The sequence below is a fragment of the Protopterus annectens genome, chromosome 2.part1 (genome assembly GCF_019279795.1).
Source record: "Protopterus annectens isolate FY-2018-M chromosome 2.part1, PAN1.0, whole genome shotgun sequence".
Lineage (NCBI taxonomy): Eukaryota > Metazoa > Chordata > Ceratodontiformes > Protopteridae > Protopterus > Protopterus annectens.
Window position 1 is genome coordinate 1,108,818,083 of NC_056729.1, and position 21,796 is coordinate 1,108,839,878.

The window sequence follows — 21,796 nt, forward strand, 5'->3', positions numbered from 1 at the left end:
TTATTTTTACATTTTATAGCACAATGCACAAACACTAATAGATATATGCTAAACAACAAAGCTGCTAAACAAAGCAATACTGTCTCACAATGAAAAACTAAACTTAAAACTTTTCTGCCCTTGAAACTCATATTCATTGAAAAAGCATTGAAACCCACACCACATACAAAGACAATGCATCTGGCCAGTGGTGGATGTGTGTGTGTGTGTGTGTGTGTGTGTGTGTGTGTGTATATATATATATATATATATATATATATATATATATATATATATATATACATATATATATATACATATATATATATATATATATATATATATATATATATATATATATATATATATAAAATGACAGTAGTGTAAGCCACAGGCATCCTGCACAGCTTCTCACAATTATTTTCAATTTCAGTTTTTTTTTTGGGGGGGGCAAACATTTTGGAAAGTTGCCAGAATAAAACATGTTACCACAATGCATTTCACTGCCAAGTCTTGAACCCAGGCCTCTGTGTACTACAATCAGAGCAACATACGACTGCCAAATCAGAAGTTTGCTGAAAGATAGGAAGAGTGAAACTTAAACTGATCATTTAGTGAATTCAGTTCTCACTTCTCACCATAGCTGTGAACCTCTTAGCACAAAAAACCTGGACAAAGCCAATAATGGGGGAATACAGCCCCAAAATAGGGACAAATTTTAAATACTGATCTTATAAATTTAGAAAATTGCTAGAATAAAAGGTTTTGTGTTGCCATTTATTTTCTGAAGAATACAAAGTCTGAAATTCAAATGCCTGTCATTATTTAGTGAATTAAATCCTTTAGTGATTTGCTACAAAAAAAACTGAAAACCACAAATTTTATGAGGAACAGGTGGTGGCTAGGGACATTAGGCTATTTTTATCTTGTACCCAAGGTACAGGGTTTGAGCCCAAGTACCTCTAGACACCAGGTGTATTAAACTGGGGATATTTTCACACACACACACCTTTGCTTACAGAATAAAGAACGGAATTGAATATGTCTGCTCAGCTCACAGAATAAAGAAAACATGTTTCCTATTTGTTCGTTGACTTCCCAGTTCCCGCTCGGCATTAAAACCATGGACTTGAGAACAGCATAATAAATTCATATAAACTGTTTCCTCACTCGGCAGAATACATCCATATAACAAAAACCATATCCATTCAAAGTCCGGAGATGATGGAAATGTGTGTACTGAGCCCTTCAACTTGATTCTGACAGGCTGGTAGCCCTGACAGAGCTGACATCATCGTGCACGTGATGACTTAAGCTCAAAACCGGGACAAAAATGAAGAATAAGAAAAGAAGCTGGGGAAAAAGTCAGAAATGAAGGGGTGTCACTTGGGAATTGTGGCACCCCATTATTTGGACCCTAAAACTCGGTAAAAACTGAGTAATTTGGTACAGTTGGAAGGTATGGTGGACTCCCATCCTCATCCTCATTCGATCAACTTCAAACTCTGTGAGACTTCCATTAGCGCGGCCAAATCTAGAGGAAGAAACCATTGATGCAGGCTTCAAAGTTACTTTCTATAAAATTGGAGAATGAAGCCTGGGACCGATCATGCTGGAGTAAAGGACAATTTTGGAGAAGGAATTTGAATTAGAGAAACAATCAGATCCAATTGTCTAGGTACTTTTGGTGCCAGACCCGCAACAGATGTGAGGTCAGGAGACCTTTTTACATTTCTCCAGACGATCCTCAGACATCTCATCCCTTGATTTCTCTTTAGTTTTCTCCTTTTCTTTCTCTCTCGCTTTGGATCTCTCTTTCTCTATTTCTCTCTCTTCTTGTCAGCGGAAAGGGAAGAAGTGGATGCCTTCGGGTCTGAGGACATTTTGGACCCTGTCTAGGGAAGAGGAAGACCTTTCAAAATTAGTTTTTTTTTTACGCCCCTGAAGGGCTCTGATGCTGAAGGCAGCACAAATGGAACATGAAGCTTGTAGGCGAGAAGGCCCCAAGAAGTATACACACTGAGAGTGGGTTTTCAGGGGTGAGATTTATGCCCGCAGGAAGAGTACTTTTTAGAACCTGAGGACATCAGAACTAAATACCTAAACTGTTTATAATCTACTTACTCGAGAAGAAAAATGGTATTATCAGAATCTAAAGATACTATATGCACAAACACAAGCACGCACAGAAGAAAAAACTACACTAAATACCTAAATCTATAACAATGTACTAAATGTACACCAAGTCCTAACCCTACTAAAAAGTTTTAAAGAGAAGGAGGAGGAAAAAAAATTTTCTTATCATGAATAATGATAGAGCTCTTTGTCCATATGGCTTACACAGGTGGAATTCAGGCAGGAGAGGGGAATTGTGGGTAGGGGAGGAGTCAGACCTCTTGGATCCAAAGCTTTGGTATAAGGTGCCAAGGACGAATGCATCTGTGTCACACAACCCACACATTCAATCAGATGAAAAAAGACAACATTGGAAATATTGTTCTTCTTAGTTTAGACAAATGATCACTTATTCTCTCCTTCAATTTTCTATTTGATTTTCCAATATAAAATAGAGAAAATACTTTACAGATAGCTATACATACAATACTGGAAATTGTAGAAAACAAGAAATATAAGTGGATTAATATTTTATGATGTGATAGGGAACCTGATTTAAATGGTATGGATAGTATCAAACCAGCCTTGAGTTTAAGGCCAATCAGAAAAATAAAAGTTCAATTCCTTAAAGGATCAATACTTGTGATGTTTAAGCAGTACATTTATTTTAATTGATTTTAAGGCACATGACAAAACTGACCAATAATCTTAGAAGTTTAGGAGACCCCATCTACAAAATTAATGAATCAGCTTTTGCTCTGTTTAAATCCCTGACAAAACACTCTCTTTGAAAGCGTGTACAATTTTTATTTTTTACATAATTTGACCCTTCTTAGTCCAGATCCAACTGTGATTGTTCTGTTGGTTCTTCTAAGCATTCTGGCTCAAAATTAATCTGCTGGAGATACCTAGTGTTTAAAAACTGTTCCCATCTTCATGTCTCAGATGAAAAGAGGGATGCATACTTACATGGAGATGGACTGCATTACATCTGTTTGTACTAGTCTTCCCTATGATGACACGGATCACTTATTACTACAAGACCATCCTTGCACCCTGTATGTTCTCAACACAAGCAGTGACAAGTACAGCTGTTGAAGTTGGTTGACTACTAAATGCTGGACACTGCAAAGTCAGTCAAGCATTCATTAAAATGTTTCCCCAAATGTCAGAAGGCCGAATATCGGCAAACCAGAACACGATTTCAAATGCTGAAACTCCCTATTGCTCCAGACAGAGGCTCACGTGCTAACATGGGTCTGGAAGAGGATGGGGGCAAGTTCTGACAGTTGATAATGTCAGTATTCGACATTCAAAATATGGGGTTCACAGAGCTCACCTCAACCTTCGCAATTTTAAGCATTCCCTAGTAAACCATTGCAATCATACTGAACAGATTATTTTGGCCCATTCTTCATGAATGGATGCCTCTTCCATGTGAATATATGTAGTATTTGGGCCAAAAATGGACAGCATTGATGGATATTCTTGGAAGGTAGCACTTAAGACTTCACTATGCAAGTGAGAATATGTAGTTTGTGCTACACAGACAAGATGTAACCAGACCTTAGACAGTATAAGGAAGGCAGGCAACTTGAAACCAGGAACTCTCAGTACAGCTACCACAGAATGTTACAGTCACAGACATTAACCGCAAAGTTTAGTGTAAAAGAGAATGCAGAGTCAATAAAATGTCATTTATTTTCAGATACATCTGGTACAATTTTAGTGTTGCAGAGACTACTAATGAGGCTAAAAGTACAAAATAAAGTGTAAATGTAACACAAAAATGTAAAATGGATTGTCAGATTTCCAAATGTTTTCCACAAAGCATTGCCCAAAGTGGCAGATGACATTTTAAGAAAACCCAAGATGATGTTCCTGGAGCAAACAGGCACAACAGAAGTAGTACAGATGCACAGTGGGAGGTAGAAACAAATTTGTAAGAGTCTAACACAATAACCAAAACCAGTCACAATGGCATATCAAAACTGAATGAAGCACAGTCACAAAAAGGCAACACTTCTGTCTGTATGAAGACAATTTAAAAATAATGGTGAAAGTACGAAATTATCAGTTTGAAAGATAGGACAGCGATTAAATCACTGCCTGCTCTGGTGATGACACAGGCATAGAAAATGGGATATCCTGAGAGAGTAATGGTGGTTTTTGTCCAGCTATTATCACAACTCAAATGGCCACCACAGAGAGGAGACTCATTACATATATATATATTTTTTTTTTTTGGGGGGGGGGGATAGGCAGGTCAGAATGTAGTGCGTGTGGCCACCTAAGCCAGTGATGGCACACATGAAGGACCATGCTTGGATTGGCTGTGGAGGTGTAGGTGGCTCTAGATGCTTGACAGCTGCATAGGGGAAAAATGATAAAGCAAAACAATCATTGCAGACTTTCAGTGCAAGCACTGTACATGGTAAAAGTAATGTGCAGATTAAGGGAGTTAAGCAAAGGTAGCATAACATGGAGAACTCTGAACCTTTAGTAAATGAAAGAGACATTATTATTTTCTCCATCTTTCATTGTAAATTATGCTCAATTACTTTGCCCTATGACTAGTTCATGGTTGATTAAGGGTTATTTAAGCCAACTTGCTTTTCTGGTTTAAAAAAAGGAGAAATAAGTGAATGCAACTGTTGAGCCACAAAAACAGGCAGGTTAGCAAAGTCAGCAACTCAACAGGTAGCACAAGTATCTCTGATGCTGGGAAGATCACACCAGTTGCCTGGATTTTTTTCTAGTACTAACAATATAGTGCAGTACAAGGGAAATGCTGCAGTCCTGATGTACAATACTTTGGATGAGATATCAAAAGGTCTCAATTGCCTGAATAGGTGGTAACTAAGGTGGATGTAAAAGATCCTGTGGCACTTACTGAATCCTCCCGTTTTCCTGGCCAAATTTCCCCAGTTCAGTATGAATCCTCCTACATTTGATCTCCCATGAAAATAATTCATGCTTACTATGACTACCCCAGTCAAAAAACTAAGTACCTAAACAAAACACACAAACAAAGTTGACATGATATAGGTCTAAGTTTAAGTGCTTCTCCATATTGTTAAATTCAAGCTCTGATGATCTAATCAATTCCACACATCATTTATTTATTTAACATGGTAAGACCTACTAGGTACAACTACCTCATTTTACAGGTGCCCTGGGAGCAAGTGCATGATTAAATGACTTGCTCAGAATTACATACATGATATGAAGTTATGATGAGGAAATCAAATTCACAGATACAGTCTGAACTTTCCTAACAATTCATAGGTTTGCAACCATGTGCTGTAGATCAAAGATGATACAAATGACCAAAATCAACTATTCTAGTAACCATATGGTGTGAGTTTGACAATATCACTGCACATAAAGCAAAATGCATCCACCACAAAGAATGTCTAGAGTTGTTTTGAAAGTGGTTTTGCACAGTAATGCAATATTCGCATTTTTCTTACTACAGTTACACTGGAATTATGCTCTTACTAGAAAGAGATCTGTAGCCTGCACACTCACAAAAAAAGCAAGTTTTTCAGGTCAGTGAAAATGCATGTAGGCTTAAGACAGAAATCTGATTATTTGCATCAGTCTCAGTCTGCATTTCCTTGTGGTATGCATTTCTTAAAATTAATTAGGAAGTAGTTAAATCTTAAAAATGAGATGTAAATAATTCTAGTTCAGTACTCAGAAAAAAATATCCATGCAGATTGATATACATCGTTATGAAACAGTACATGAGCTCACAGAACACACAAAACATAATCAATGCAAATCATAGTGATAATTATAGCAGAATTCACTAAATAATTCATATATGTTTACTTAGCAACAATATTTAAAATATGCACACCATTAGCCCACCTATTTACTTGCTGTTGATGCATTGGTAGTTAAAATACCGTCTGCTTAAACTTATGTCGCTGTGTAGTCACAGAGTCTGAAATGTAATGAATCACAGAATGGAGATAAATCTGTATGACATGTAGTTCTTGGGTGGTCATTTGTTAATACATGTTCAGCTTATTTGCAATAAAGTCTATGTTAAAGGGCGCAGAATATGTCAATATGCATACGTTGTTATTCCTGACTTCTAAGACTATATTTTTTCAAGGACTTTTGTCAATTAAAAGCACTCTCACTTCTGGAACAGCTACTATTTCCTTTACTTCTGGTTAGCTTGGATTCAACCCAAGCCCACAAGGAAAGGAGCAAAGATCAGTCTAATAACTGTTAAAAGGCCAAATCTTTATGCACCACTCCAAAAGCCAGCAGCTTAAAAAAAAACTCTATAATCTGTCAAAAATGCATAATTTCTTTCAGAACTGTAAAGATGATGGCTATAAATGTGTGTGGTATTCATTGAAAACGTACTTCACATTACTTCTCAAAACTCTTCTTTTGGGGTAGTTCCCTTAATTATATGTCACTAAGTAAAAGGGAACTCTGTTTCAGTTTTAGGTACAACACTCTGGTTGAACTGAAGTCAGAATGCATAATGTTTTCTTTCTTAGAAAAATACAGTCTAAATGTCTGGTTCATGCTTTGCGCCATGTATGTCTAGCTCCTAATATTTGTATCAGTAAGATTTGAACTGTAAACCTAAACTCTGAATAAACAGAAAGATGGTTTAAGCTTTAGCAAAAAATGTAATTTGTAATTGAAAGAAAATAATATTAAAATGAAAAAAAATGTCTTTTGTCCTTCCAAAAGAGTAAGAAATTACTGACTTTTATTTCCCAGGAGAATTATGCCACTTTTATAAAGAAACTTGCAGTAACCACAAATTGCTCTCAACAATTCCATTGCTTCTTTGTTCAACCACTTAAAAATCAAAGTTCTCTAAGATTATAAATATAACTTTTATACTCTGTTATTACGTACTGTGAATGGGGAAAGCGGGCCAATCTTGTGGCTATAGCGTCGGATGGCCTCTCTGATGTGGCTCGGCTGGATGGCATCACTTTGAACCTCTATACCATAGGCTGCAGCACTCTGCAACAGAAAAACACATAAACTGTTACTAAATCAAAAACACATAATAAGCTTACAGAACATGAACATTTTAAAATAAAGCTTTGCAAATCTGAATTTGTCATGGGGCACATATATTGTTCCTACTACACACTACATTAGAGAAAATACTGCAATAAATCAAAAGGTCTTTGACAAACTTTACCTATGCTTAGCAAGCCTATGGAGTGCTAAAGTTTAAATTCTAATCTTCTCTTGTTGGTTGAATCTGCCTACTGATACACTTCAGTGCTGCTATACTCCACAAAACAAACAAACAAACAAACAAAAAAGCTGAAATCATTACTTTTTTAAATTAACTTTTTTTCACAGCCAGTAGGCAACATAACTATGGCAATTGACAGTTTGAAACCAAAAAACAGAATCAGCAAAAAACTCGCCAAAAGCTCAAAATTTTTCAGAATACACCCAAACTATGATTGCTTACAGTATGTTTGAGTAAACAGATGTAAGCCTAATTCAGCTGTTTCTGGCCAAAGTCATGTGGTAAATCATACACCATGTTATATTTAAATATACAAATAAAACAAGATAAGAATAACATTCAATGCAAACTTTTTAACACCTCTTAAAAGCACTAGGCCAAATTAATAGAACAAACCAATAAAATATAGCTTTCTCCTAATGACTGTCAATGGTTTAGCACCATAGATTGTTACCATTTATGTACCTATTTTATAATAGCACAGTCTTAGCTTTGAAAGCTAATTATCCAAGACTGTTAGACTCCTTTAAAATTCCTGACCCCCACAGTGGTGCGTATGAGTGTAAATGTGTGTGTGGGTGTATATATATATATATATATATATATATATATATATATATATATTTATATTTATATACACACACACACAGATACATGCATATACATATATATATATATATATATATATACATACATAAAAACACACACTTGCATACATACATACGTACATGTTTCTGCTTACTCTTGCAAAACTTCTGATTGCAATACACAGATAGACTGACAGACACACACACACAAACACACCATTGTTTCTGTTTTATCACAGTCTCTATGTTCTGTAGCTTTGTGACATATGAACACTGCCCAAACTACTCTATTAAAAAAAAAAAAAAAGCAGAATATGTAAAGATGTTAAATAATCTACAGGCAATGGTTACCATAATGTAGAAACACCAGTACATTTAACTGCTGTTCCAACCAGCATTCTCCATCTTGAAGAACTTATAAATAATGATGTAGCAGGAACCTACAAAAAATATCTTTAGCACCTTACTTCAAATTCTCTGTTCTCTTTCATTAAAATTATGCAATGTGAACCTTCCTTTTTAAATCACACTAAAATATTGTATACACAGAAAATCTTTTCAAAAGAGACTGCAGCAGTCCTCTAGGCAGCTGACAAATGAGAACTCAAATGAAAATGTCCTGATGGGGAGAGAACAGAAGAAAATTTGGTCTTAAAACATTTATATTACAACTGAGCAAATACCTCTTTCAGTCGTTGCAACTAGCAATCATCTCAGCAAAGAGGAAGGACAACAAGAAAAAGCAACAATAAGAAGCAAAGTGTATTCAAAATAAGGTCTTAGCTGGGAAGTTCCAGAATATTCCATTTTTATTTTCTAAGTTTATGCTATTGAATTCCTTGCTAATTTTGGAATTTGCCTCAACTTTCAACAAATCTCAAAGTAAAGAATTATTTATTGGCAGTGTCTATCTTCATCACGACTACTTCTTACAAATTAAATATTTCCAGACAGCTCAAGCAATAGTAGGATCAACAGGACTAATAAAACAGGACTAATAAAAAACTAACAATTGTGCTTAAATATGCCACTAATGTATGTAACTGCAGAAGGAGGCAATCCCGGGCACACGCTGAGAACATTATACTTTGCTAATATCAAAGACTAGAGCAATACTGATTTTGTGAACTTCAGTTATGCCACAATTTCTGTCAGAGTATACATAAAAAAACTAACATTTGGAGAAATTAAACCAGGAGAAGCCCTTTGGATTTAATACTTAAATATTTACATACAAGCAAAATAATAGCAGTTTTCTACTTTCTATTTCACTTTTTCTAAATTCATGCTGCTAGTGCCAGTAACCACTTAAAACCAATTTTGCTCTCACATGTAGCCAATATATCTCCATATTTTAAACCTGCAGTCACATTAGCACAATAATTTTCCAAAAGATACTAATCATGGACTAAAACAGACAAGCACAAATGCATGTACAAATGAATTATAAACAGTATTACTTGCTCGCATTCACATCACATGTGAATTAGAAACTATACAGAATGGCAGATACTAAGTCTAAATGAAATAACCTATGATTCAGAAACAAAATATTAAAATAACAACAGCTGGAACTTGCATGCACAATTAACCTATGAAGAGATCACCTTTATTAATATAAATTCTGAACATGGCCTTTATATCACCATTAAATGATTTTTAAAGGGCTACTCAAAGCGAAAAGTAGCTCTATCTAGTTAAAAATGAAATGTCCAAAATTAAATATACAAAGCACAGAGAATTACAGCTATGTACTCTTAATAATTTACTTCCTGTGGTTCAAGGATTGATTCCCTCATACTCCATTTGTCTCCTTTTTGACTTTAAGTAAGTCAATTAAACAGGCAGTGCCCCTAGGTCAGTCCTAAAAAGTGATATTGAGTCCAGTGGGCTTACCCAGTTGGCAAATAAAATAAAAAACAGGAGTTTCACATTAGCACAATAATTTTCCAAAATATACTAATCATATATATTTCTTTATGTTTAATACCTGGTAAGAAACATGTTGTAATATTTAATGAAGAAAGAACAAGTTCTGGAGTTTGGTACATAACTACATTTTATAAGAAAGCATTACAAAAATGTTGGCAATTGTATTTACAACACTGATTCATCTAGCAGAGTTTAAAACTAATGAACAAGATAAATATTAGTGAGCTCAAACAAGCTACTGATTAAGAAAACAATATGGAAAATTCCAGGACATGTATTAAGGATGCTGCTAGTATGGTTCTTTCTAGTCAGCTCTTGGGTGCACATGATACAGCCTTGCCTACAACAGAGCTGATCTCAGTTTAGGTGATGGCCCAGGCAGTGGGGAAGCTGCCTGGGAAGGAATAACATTGAGCAGCCAGGATAGGTGGACTGGCCTGCTGAATGGCTTCCACCTTGTCAAGAATGTACTACATACGAAACAGCAAAAAAAAGAGCAGAGGATGGCAGTGCTGGTTTGTTAAGCAGTGCACACATTTTTGCTGGATTCACACACACAAACACACATACACACACACATACGCACACACGTTCAATCTATTTTCCAAATAAGACAAAACAAAACATCTGTAACCATATCAACACCTATTTATGTGCTCAACTGTGCTTATATATATATATATATATATATATATATATATATATATATATATATATATATATATATATGGTTTCCCTTTATAATCGCTAAATACTGAAATCTCGAATTTCAGTATTTCATGACCATAAAGGCAAATTTTTAAAATGTCGAAAGTGCATAATCCCGAATGTGAATATGTCAAATGTGTGGTTATGGCTTTATGGTATGTGACGTGTGCTGTTTTGTTTGGATGTTGTTCGGCGTAGTGTATGGATTTATGTGGAATCTCAGGTGAGTGAGTGTTTTGTAAGGGATTTGGGTGGGAGTTTGAGTGCATGTGAGATTGTCTGCAAGTTGTATGTGTGGGTTAGGGTAGGAAGGTGAACGTATGAGTGTGTAATTGTTGGATGTGTTGGTGTGTGTGTAAGGGACTGTGGAATGTCTGGATGTGAGTGTACTGTCTTTTACTATTTGTGCAATCTCAGAGTTAGTATATATAAGTAGGGGGGCTTGCCCCCCTGCTTATGTGTAGTGTAGGTATGTGGATGTGTAGTGTTTTGTTTCTGTGTGTTTATTTGTTTTGTAGTGTGGGTGTTGTGGTTTAGCTGTGGTGTGGTGTATGCTGTGTGTTCGGGATTTGTAGTTTCGGGATTGTGAAGGTTCGGTATTTGATGATCTCGCCTTTATGGTCATGAAATACTGAAATTCAAGATTTCAGTATTTTGCAATTATAAAGGGGAGCCATATACATAGATATATAGACATACACAGCCATATATATATATATATATATATATACACACACACGCACACACACACACATACACAAACACAGATATAAACATATATGTTGTTTTGGTAAGGGTTGCACAAAGAATGAATCTACTATAAAAGTGGCCCTCACTGATCTATGACTCTGGATCCCTCCCAGGCAGCCTTAGTTGTCATCTTCCTACCTATCCTCAGCCATTGACTAAACTTCCAAAAAGGTGACATATAAAAAAGTGTTCAAACCAAAAAAAAAAATTTTCACCTGTTATTCTTAAACTACTATTCCAACAGTATGACTGGTCCCCACTAAAACATCTGCAGTTAGACTCCGTTGTCCAATACTTTAATGAAAAATTCCTTGGTACCCTAAACAATCTAGCACCTTTCAGAAAAATCTGGGATAAACTAAAATGCGTAGCATGGCTAACAAAGGACACCAAACAGAATGAATCTACTATAAAATTGGCCCTCACTGATCTATGACTGGCTGGCTTCCAGGCAACCTTAGTTATCATCTTTCCACCTATTTACTCAGCCATTGACTAAACTTCCAAAAAGATGACATATAAAAACGGGTTCAAAACAAAAAAATACAATTTTCACCTGATATCTTTAAACTACTATTCCAACAGTATGACTGGTCCCCATTAAAAAAATCTACAGTTAGACTCCGCTGTCCAATACTTTAATGAAAAATTCCTTGGTACCCTAAACAATCTAGCACCTTTCAGAAAAATCTGGGATAAACTAAAATGCGTACCATGGCTAACAATGACACCAAACAGTTCCTAAAAACATAGAGACAAAGCCTGGTCACAGTCTCAGAGCAACAAAAACCAAACTACCCTTGTAAACTACTAGCAACAAAGAAATACATCCAAAAACTTATCAAAGCTGACAAAAAAAAAAAAAAAAACTGTTATATTATATGTGACACCAAGGAAATACTGCCAGCCCAGCTAGCTGGAATTTTGTAAGTAATTCTATGTCATTTGTGAATGTTGCTATGATTTATATAGAATAAGAAGTTATTTACTCACCATAATGTTCCATGTTTATTGTCCATCTCGCCTTCATTCTTGCTGGTTGGGTTCAGAAATGAAAATCGGTACCGACTCGGCCTTTTACTAAAGCTCGATTGCTTCCAGTGGCTCGAGGCTACACCCTATCCCATCATGCCTAGGGAAGATTACGCAGATCTTGTTTGCAATTACTAAATAGAAAGGAAGTCATGTACATACATTCCAGGTATATTTACAGACATATACTCTTTGAAACAAAGAAGGGAATCAGAGAACATAAATTCCACATCTAATAAAGACTTCTCAATCCTCCAGGAGCGAAGGATGGGGGAAGCAGGGCGAGATGCAAGAATGAAGGCGAGATGGACAACAAACATGGAACATTATGGAGAGTACATAACTTCTTTATGTTATGTTGTTCCAGCTTGCCTTCATTCTTGCTGGTTGGGACAGCGTCCCGAGCAACTTCTTTCCTGGGTGGCTCAAGGGAACAAACTCTTCAGAACGGTGGACCCAAAAGAAGCTCTGTTCCAGGAGGCCACATCTACTTTTTAATGAGCGATAAAGGTAATGGTTTACCCACGTTGCTGCAGCACAAACTGAATCCATGGGCAACCTAGCTGAAAAGCAGCCGAAGTTGAAATAGCTCTTGTTGAGTGGCCTCTTATTTTTCCAGGCAGTTTATTCTCGGAGGTATATGAGAGTGTAATAGTATCTGTAAGCCATTTGACAGAGTGACTTTAGATATTGGAGAACCCTTTTTGTCTGAAAAGGACATGAATAATTGATCAGATTTTCTGAATTCTTTTGTTCTGTGTAAGTAGATGCGTAACTGCCTATGTACATCCAATTGGTGAAGTTTGTACTCTGCCTTGTTGCCATGATTAGGGAAGAAGACAGGCAGATTTAAGTTAGCTTCAGAACAAAACTTTGGGAAGGAATGTAGGATTAGATCTAAGAGAGAGACTCTGTCTTTATGGAAAACTAAGTAAGGTGGGTGCATGGATAGTGCTTGAAGTTCTGATACCCTCCTAGCTGAAGCGATGGCTACCAAAAAGACCATTTTCCAGGTCAGAAATTTTAGATTGCAGGAAGAAGCTGGTTCAATAGGGGAAGGATCAAAGTAGACAGTACCAAATTGAGGTCCCAAGGAGGAGGTGGTTCTCTTATTGGAGGCCTTAATAAAAACATACCTCTCAAAAAGGCTTTAGATAGCTTGTGAGACATAATTTTTGAAGCCAAATCGCCAATATGATAGTTCGATATGGCGGCTAGTTGAACTCGAATGGTGGCTGCTGCTGCTCCTTCAATAAAAAGTTTTGCTAAGACGTCTAAAATGCAAGCTACAGGGGCTGTGAAAAGGTTAATGTGATTGGTAGAGGCCCAACAAGAAAACCTTTTCCACTTGCTCGCATAGAGTTTCCTAGATGTGGTTTTATGAGATGAGACTAGGATGTGTTTTACAGAGGGGGATATATCTGGAAATCTGGCTAAGATTGGAAGTGGAGCAGCCAAGCTGTCAGTTTGAGAGTCTGGATTGATGGATGGAGAGTCTCTGACAGATGCATCAGAAGGTCTGGTACTGGGTCCAGAATCCAGGGCTCTTCTTGAAGATGGGGCCAAGGAAAGGGGAACCAAATTTGACAAGGCCAGTACAGAATGATAAGTATTAACCTGCATCCCAATAAGTTGGCTTTCTGTAGAACTTTGGGGATTAAAGGGAAAGGCATAAAGGAGACCCGGGGGGCCAATCGAGTACAAGTGCATCCCTTGGTGCCTCTCCCGGTGGGGGGATCAGGGTAAAGTAGTCACTGCATTTGGCATTCATGGACGTGGCAAAGAGGTCACGGCAAGGCTGGCCCCACCTGCGAAAAATCTGATTTGTAGTTTCCTGTTTCAGAGACCACTCATATGAGGCATTAGAATAGCTCTGCTCAATTTGTCCACTATTACATTGGACATCCCCGGAATGTGCGTTGCTATCAGAAAATGTTGGGAGGAGACTGCCCACTACCATACTCTCTGAGCCTCTCGACATAGGGGCTAGGATCTGGATTCGCCTTGTTTGTTTATATACCACATGACTGACATTGTCTCTCTGGATTGCAACTGTTCCTAGTGGAAGGGAGTTCTGAAGTGCTTGCAAGGCCAATAGCAGTGCTCTCATCTCTAGGACATTGATGTGCAAGTGGTATTCGTTGTCCTGACAAGTTCCTTGGACCGTCTTTCCCAGATAATGCCCCCAAACCCTATCTGGGAAGCATCCGTGGTCACTGTAGCTGCTGGATGTGAGGGGATGAATAGTCTGCCCAGAAGTACCTAGGTTAATTGAAGCCACCAACGCAGGTCCCTCTTGCAGGAATCTGTAATAATAATCTTGTGGGACATAGGTAGCTCCTACATGAACCATTAGGCAAAAAGTAACCACTGAAGGACTCTCATGTGTAAGGGGGCAAGGAGTAATCTCTGCCGCCATTGTACCCAGTACCTTTAGTACAAATTTTGCCTGTACCTTGGTTTGAGTGAGTAAGAGGGATATTTGATACCATAGCATTTGAACTTTGTCATGAGGATGTTTTGCTACCATGTCTTTTGTGTTTAAGTCTGCTACTATGAATAAGATATGCTGTGATGGCAACAAGGCAGATTTTTCAAAATTTATTGTAATGCCTAGTTGACAGCACAGATGAACGGTAGTGTCTCTTGCTTTGTCTAGCAGATGCTTGGAGGTAGCGGTCAGGAGACAGTCATCTAAATACAGAAACACTTGAATCCTAGATGCCTCAAGTGAGCCGTAACTACTGCCATGCATTTGGTGAACATTCTGGGAGCTGCAGTGAGACCAAAGGGCAGAGCTCAGAAATGGTAATGACCAGCTCCCAGCCGAAAGCGTAAGTGACTCCTGGATCACCTGTCCATTTTGATGCGGTAGTACGCATCCTGGAGATCTATACAGCACATCCAATTGTCTTTTCCCAGAAAGGGAAGTATCAACTGCAGTGTTACCATCCGGAATTTTGATTTTTTTTACCAACTTGTTTAGTCTGCTGAGATCCAAAATGGGCCTCCAGTGCCCTGTCTTTTTTGGAACTAAAAAGGACCCTGAGCATGTTCCAGATCCGATTTGGTCTGTGGGGATGTTTTGAATGACTCTTTTCTTTAGCAACCTTTGAACTTTTGTGGTTGCTTGATCCCTCTGACTTGGTGGAATGTCCGAGACTGATCTTTGTTGTGGGGGTGGGGAGGAGAAGGGTATGTTGTATCCTCTGGATATTACTGATGTACCCATTTGTCTTGTGTAATATCTAGTCAGGCTTTTTGGTACAGTGATAATCTGCTGCTGACTCCCTCCAGAGGTGGACAGGCAGCCCTCCTTTTAGGAGCACTGGAAAGGCCTATAAGAGAACGTACCTCTGTCACCCTGGTTTTGCAGACCCCCTTTGCCACAAGGTCATCTTCCATTATTGTTTCCCCCTCTGCCCCTGGGGGAATAGTCACCATGTGCATCTGGTAAAACTCTCTGGGATTTACAGAATCACATCTTTCCTCACTTTTGACCTTTGGGGTAAGGTCTGGAAGGCATAGAAAAACGTACTCCCATGGCAGACAGTGTTTTACCTTCCTGCTCACATCTGGACAGAGTCTCTTTTACTTTAGGCCCGAACAAGGACGAGCCATCAAAAGGGGTATTTATAAAGGAAGACGAAGTGTTCAGCAAACCCGCATAGGCGCATCCAGGAATGCCTCCTTAGGGAGATTCCTGCACCTGCTGCCCTACTTGCTCCATCAGCTGCATAAGATAAGAGTTACATAGAGGAGTTGACTACAGAATTTAAGGTAGCAAGCTGAGCAGTCACCTTATCTGAGACCCCTGCAGCTGTAGAACCTTGGAGGATATCTCCTAACTCTTTCAGGAGATCCCTCTGATGTCTGGTAAAATAAGTCAAGTAGTTCTGCAAACTGAGTGTACAGGCCGCTGACGAGAACATACGCTTTCCATATCTGTCCATTGTTTGAGATTCTTTGTTCGGCGGATGGACAGATGAGGAAGTCTCAGACAATTCCTTCTTGGTGGCCACTGCCACCAGCATAGCATCTATAGGGACATCTTTTGACAGAAATTCCTTATCGCAGGGGGCAGTAATAAATTTGTTGGGCCTCATCGGAACAGGTTCCACCAAATCTGGAGAGCCCCACACCTTTCGACTAACTACGTTAAGGAGCTGGTCAAAAGGCAGAGTCACCCAAGAGGTGGAGGGTTGAGAATGAAATGCCTCCAGGTACACAGACTCATCCTCAGATGGGTTAATGGCCTTCCAGCCACCTCTCTGCTTAAGGATTTCTAGGATGTCCGTGAAAGAGAGATCCTCAGAGGATGACCATGGGACCCTTTTGAGTCATCTAAGTCTGTGTCCTAAGTGACAGACTCCTCAGGGGAGTCTGGATGTTCCCTCTTACAAGTTCTCTTCCGAGGGACCACTCCAGAGGGGTACACTGGGGAGGTTTCATAAGAGAGGGTCTCACACAATGGGGCATTGGTTCTCTATGCCTAGGGGGGGGATGGTAGAGAGGCAAACACCAGTTTTGGGGGAACAGTACCTGGGTCTGATAGTGGAGCCGTTTGGGGCGACAGCATACTCCTCATGACCTCGAAGGCACCACAACCCGGATCAGAGAGAGCCTCCTGCTCCAAAGAGGCAGGAGACTTCCCCCACACCAAGGAGGTGGGCTCTAAGGCCAAGGTAGGCACCGAGCTCACTCGCACTGAAGCCCCGAGAGGTAGATTCGGATCCAACAAAGTTCTGACCTGACTCTCCTCCTTGGACCCAATGGGGGAGCTTTGGCTCCCAGATCCTTCAAGAGATGATAGCACAGAAGACGTTGGAGCAGAAATTGGGGCCAAAGAACCTGGGGCAGGTCTCGGACTTGATGGTTCCACTACAATCACAACCAAGCACTCCGGCTCCGAATCCACTCAGGTCGTAGGAGGAATCGAAGAAGGGGTACCCCATCTCTCACTTAATCAACTGATCCATTAATGAACAATATATCACTAAACTCTGGAACATTTCCTATGTCATCTCTCTGCACAAAGGGTGGCACCTCAACAGCTCTATCAAACTATAGACTTGTTGCCATCTTATCACCACTTTCCAAAATCCTAGAAAAATGTGTACATTCTCAACTTATGGACCATCTTCTGCATAACGACCTACTAACCAACTCCTAACATGGATTCTGTCCTGGATACAGCACCTCGACCTCCCTATTTCGTTTCACTAATACAATAAACCAACTCAAAAACAGCAGACAGCTTATTTCCTCCATCTTCCTTGATATGCCTAAAGTTTTTGATATTTCCCACCAAATTTTATTCAAACAACTCACATCCCTTAACCTAACTCAGACAGCTATATCATGGTTTCACAACTACCTATCTGATCGTCAACAAGCTGTTAGGTGGCAAAATGACCTCTCCTCTCTATCACCTGTCACTGTTGGGAGTCCCACAAGGCTCAGTACTAGGAATACTTCTCTTCACTATATTTACCAACAAACTCTACATCACCACTAGCCCTGCCAATATAGTTCAATATGCTGATGATTCTTCTCTCATCTGTGCTGCACCCTCACTTTCACAACTCCAAGATATAAGTAACCCAAACATCCTTCACAGCTATAAAATCCTCTCTATCAACTAATTCTCATTCCAAACAAAACCAAACTAATGATCTTCTCCAACAACAAAGCAACTGAATACAATCCCCCTTTTTCTCATCTACTCCTCCAATAAAACCATAATTAAACATGTCTCACACACCAAACTACTAGAAGTCACCACTGACAACAGACTGAGATTTGACAAACATCTAGCACATCATCCAAAACGCCCACATAAAACTAGGCTCACTCTACAGACTGAAGCCATTCCTAACAAACACCACCAGACAATCCACTGCAAGGACCCACCTACTATCCACCATACTCTACCCATCCCTTATCCTAACTAATCTGAAAAAAAGCAAAACTATCTAGAGAGCTGCTACAGAAAAATAGCCAGATTCACCGCAAACTCCACTTACAGATCCCACCAATGTGTTTCTCTTCATTAACTAAAAAGGCTAGAACTACCCAATCTATTAACGCACAAACCAAATAACAACTGCCAATACAATCATATACCAACCAGATAAATGTCCAGCTGTACAAAATCTTTTTTTTAAGTGGAGCATGTCTAAAAGAATCTCCGTTGCTTTTTTTAAAGCTGTCTCGCTATGTTAAACCCCTTTAACATAGTGAGACAGTTTTGAAAAAAGCAACGGAGAAAGCAAGATCTCCGTTGCTTTTTACACACTGTCTCGCTATGTTAAAGGAGTTTAACATAGTGAGACAGCTTTAAAAAAAGCAACAGAGATAGGAAGATCTCCGTTACTTTTTTTAAAGCTGTCTTGCTATGTTAAACTCGTTTAACATACAGAGACAGTGTAAAAAATAGTTATACTAATGAAAAAAGTCTGGCCGACTGGACCTTTTTCTGTTACTATAACTCTGACCAATCAGCGTGCACATTTTGGAATATTAATGGGGGGTCGTCGTATAATGGACATTCAAATACAGGGCATATATAGCTGACATACCTAAGAGATTCTGGGTGAGATGCTGAAAACTTTTATATTCCTTATGGTGGCAAAAATATTTCTGTGAAAGTAAACCAGATGCAAACCAAGATAAAGTATGGTAGTCCTATAGCTGCAGAAATTCCATAAAGCTGAAAAGGATTATGAATAAGTGCAGAATGCACATAAAGTTATACTGTGGTAATCATAAACACATTACGTGGAGGTGTATAAACACTTTGTGAACTGCTTTTAGTATGCCTCCACACAGGATCCTGAGTCTTGGATAACAGTCTTGAGCAGTGGTGTAACATAAATCCTCATTGTGAAATGCACAAAGAACTGCATGCTACACAGTGGTATACTATACATTTATGTGCTGAGTCACCCTATTTATCCATATGTCACCTGGTGGCCTCTATTACAGGCTCTTCATGTACTGACATTCATCAGCTAGCTGTTCTGTGAAATCAGTATCAGATAAAACAACAAGCACTACAGCCGCATGACCCCAAATAAGCATATACATTCCTAAGTGCACACAGTCTCTGTCCTTGTTATTTCTGATGAGTTGTTAACACAGTAAGGATTCATGCACTCTGTTTATGTAGATGCCTGCAATGTGTACATTTCAAACAGGTCAGGTGATATTCCATATTGTGATTTATTTTAGGCTGCATGACTGCAAAATCATACATACTTTAACTTCTACTGCAAATGTTCAAAACTATGTCCATGTATGCTGAATGTGTTTTATGACTGATGTGCAAATGTTTCTTGATATGGCTTGTAATATGTGCCTGCTTGCCACCACTAACCCACATGCCCACACACACACACACACACACACACACACACACACACACACACACACACACACACACAGTCTGCTGTGCAGGACATGTGTGTAAAAAAGTATGCTTTACATACTTTTAAAAATGAATGTCCTTTGTTGTGCTCCACTGACCTGTCCAAATGTGATTGCATGTATAGGCAGTTGCTAGGCATGCGGTCAAGGACACCATTAAGGAGCCTAGCATAAATTTGCAACTGCCCAAAACAATATCTAGTTAATTGTCTTCCTCAAAGTCATACAGTAGGCAAATGAAGGTGGATTAATTCAAACCCTGTACCACTGAAACAAAAAGAAGCTCATTACCAAGTCAGAGCTTTAATTCTCAGTACTAACTGCCAGATTCATAAAGATATTGCAATCAGTAGGCCCAAAGGCAAAGTTAGTCTCATTATCCATAACATGGTAATGGGGGGAATTTGGTGCTGTGCCAGCTCCTGTTGATGAGATTGCACCAATATCAATATATATGCGCATGTCTGTGCATTTGTGTGTGTGTGTGTGTGTATGTGTGTGTGTGTGTGTGTGTGTGTGTGTGTGTGTATGTGTGCGTGTGTCATGGTAGGACAGGGCTGTGTGAAGTAGGGGACTCTGCTGATGCTAGGGATTTTCCTGCCATACAGTGGAGCTCTTGTTTTTTTTTTTGCTTTCTTCTGTACAGTGTTAAGTATATTGCTTAGCACTCTAAGCTGAACAACATATTAGAGGAAGAGAAATAACTTTGATGGCAATCACAGCACCGCCTGCATAAGACATGGCTGTTGTCCTGTAAGTTACCCAATCTGGACTAAGTGGTACTCTAGAAGATATAGCTTGTTGAATAGCTTGTAACTGGATGGGAGGGTGCTTTGCATACATAGATCATGCATGGAGTACAATGCTTACACAGTGGAATGGGAATGCATATGTAGTCTTGCTCCACTGCGTAAAAATCTCTGTGAATTGTTTAGGGCTTTCGTACCCAGGTATTCTGCTTACCGGCACTGCTCCACTTCACATCAATATTTATGAATATTAGTCATCAGCAGTTATGCAACTGTCATACTGTGGAGACCTGTTATGCCATACAGCACAAGCTATCATCACAAGTCACAAATGCTAATCTCTGATCTACTTCTGGCTGTTGTTGAGATTTCAGGTTGCACCTGCTCCTGCAGAGTAAGGTATAATCAAATGTCACTTCATGACCCGAGTCCTGTTTTTCAGTAATTTGAAAAGGAAAACCAGATTTGTACAAGATTTCCAAAACAGCATTGAGGTTAATGCAAATTTTCAGTCAATAAATACTGCAACTTCCTTAGCATTTGCAAAACAAGCATTGGGTGCATTCTTTATCTGTTCCAGTCATGCCACGTATTGCTTTTGCCAAACTTGCGTTGTTCAAACAGACAAATCATGCTGGGGCACACTGGTAGACACAAATATTCATGCAAAGAAGTTAAATGTAAAGGGTGCTGTCATTTTCCATTGGTTATTTCATTGAAAATCATTTTTGTTAATGTGTCATGATTTAGTAGCAGCTCATTAAGCGGAGAGATTACTATGTGCATCATCTATCACATTAAATTATACTTCCATTTTTAAAGTGTGCAGTTTAGGAATAAAACATTTAACCTGTATACAAGCTATTCATGGAAAATGTTATGAAAAAATGCATAATTCAAGCCAGACACCAACATACTCCAAATCTTTATTCAGCACTCAACTATGTGGGGTAAGCACCTTTAATAACAACAATTGTAGTATGACTGTTTTTGTTTAGATGTGCTCCTTAGTTATCAGAAGCCTTCAGTACTTACTACAGATATCTGTGCCACCTGAAGCACATATTAAGAGACAGGTACATGAACTGCTGTCATGCTCTGAGTAAAATGGACATTTGGCAGAAGCCCATAAAAATACAGTATTTATTAATTCACATAACTTAACTGTTCCAGTTTTAATGTTCCAGAATTTGCACACACACACACACACACACACACACACACACACACACACACACACCTATGTGTATGGAGGCATGAATTTG

The 21,796-nt window shown here is 38.7% G+C and overlaps 1 protein-coding gene across 2 annotated transcripts in view; it reads right to left on the reverse strand.

Moving 5' to 3' along the window:
• The window catches only part of SUPT3H (SPT3 homolog, SAGA and STAGA complex component), a 3,063,171-nt gene that overhangs the window by 502,568 nt on the left and 2,538,807 nt on the right, over positions 1-21,796 (reverse strand). For both annotated transcript variants that reach the window (XM_044062653.1, XM_044062652.1), the window contains exon 10: positions 6,991-7,101. In XM_044062653.1, the coding sequence (XP_043918588.1) occupies positions 6,991-7,101 (111 nt within the window). The remainder of the gene's footprint in view (positions 1-6,990; positions 7,102-21,796) is intronic.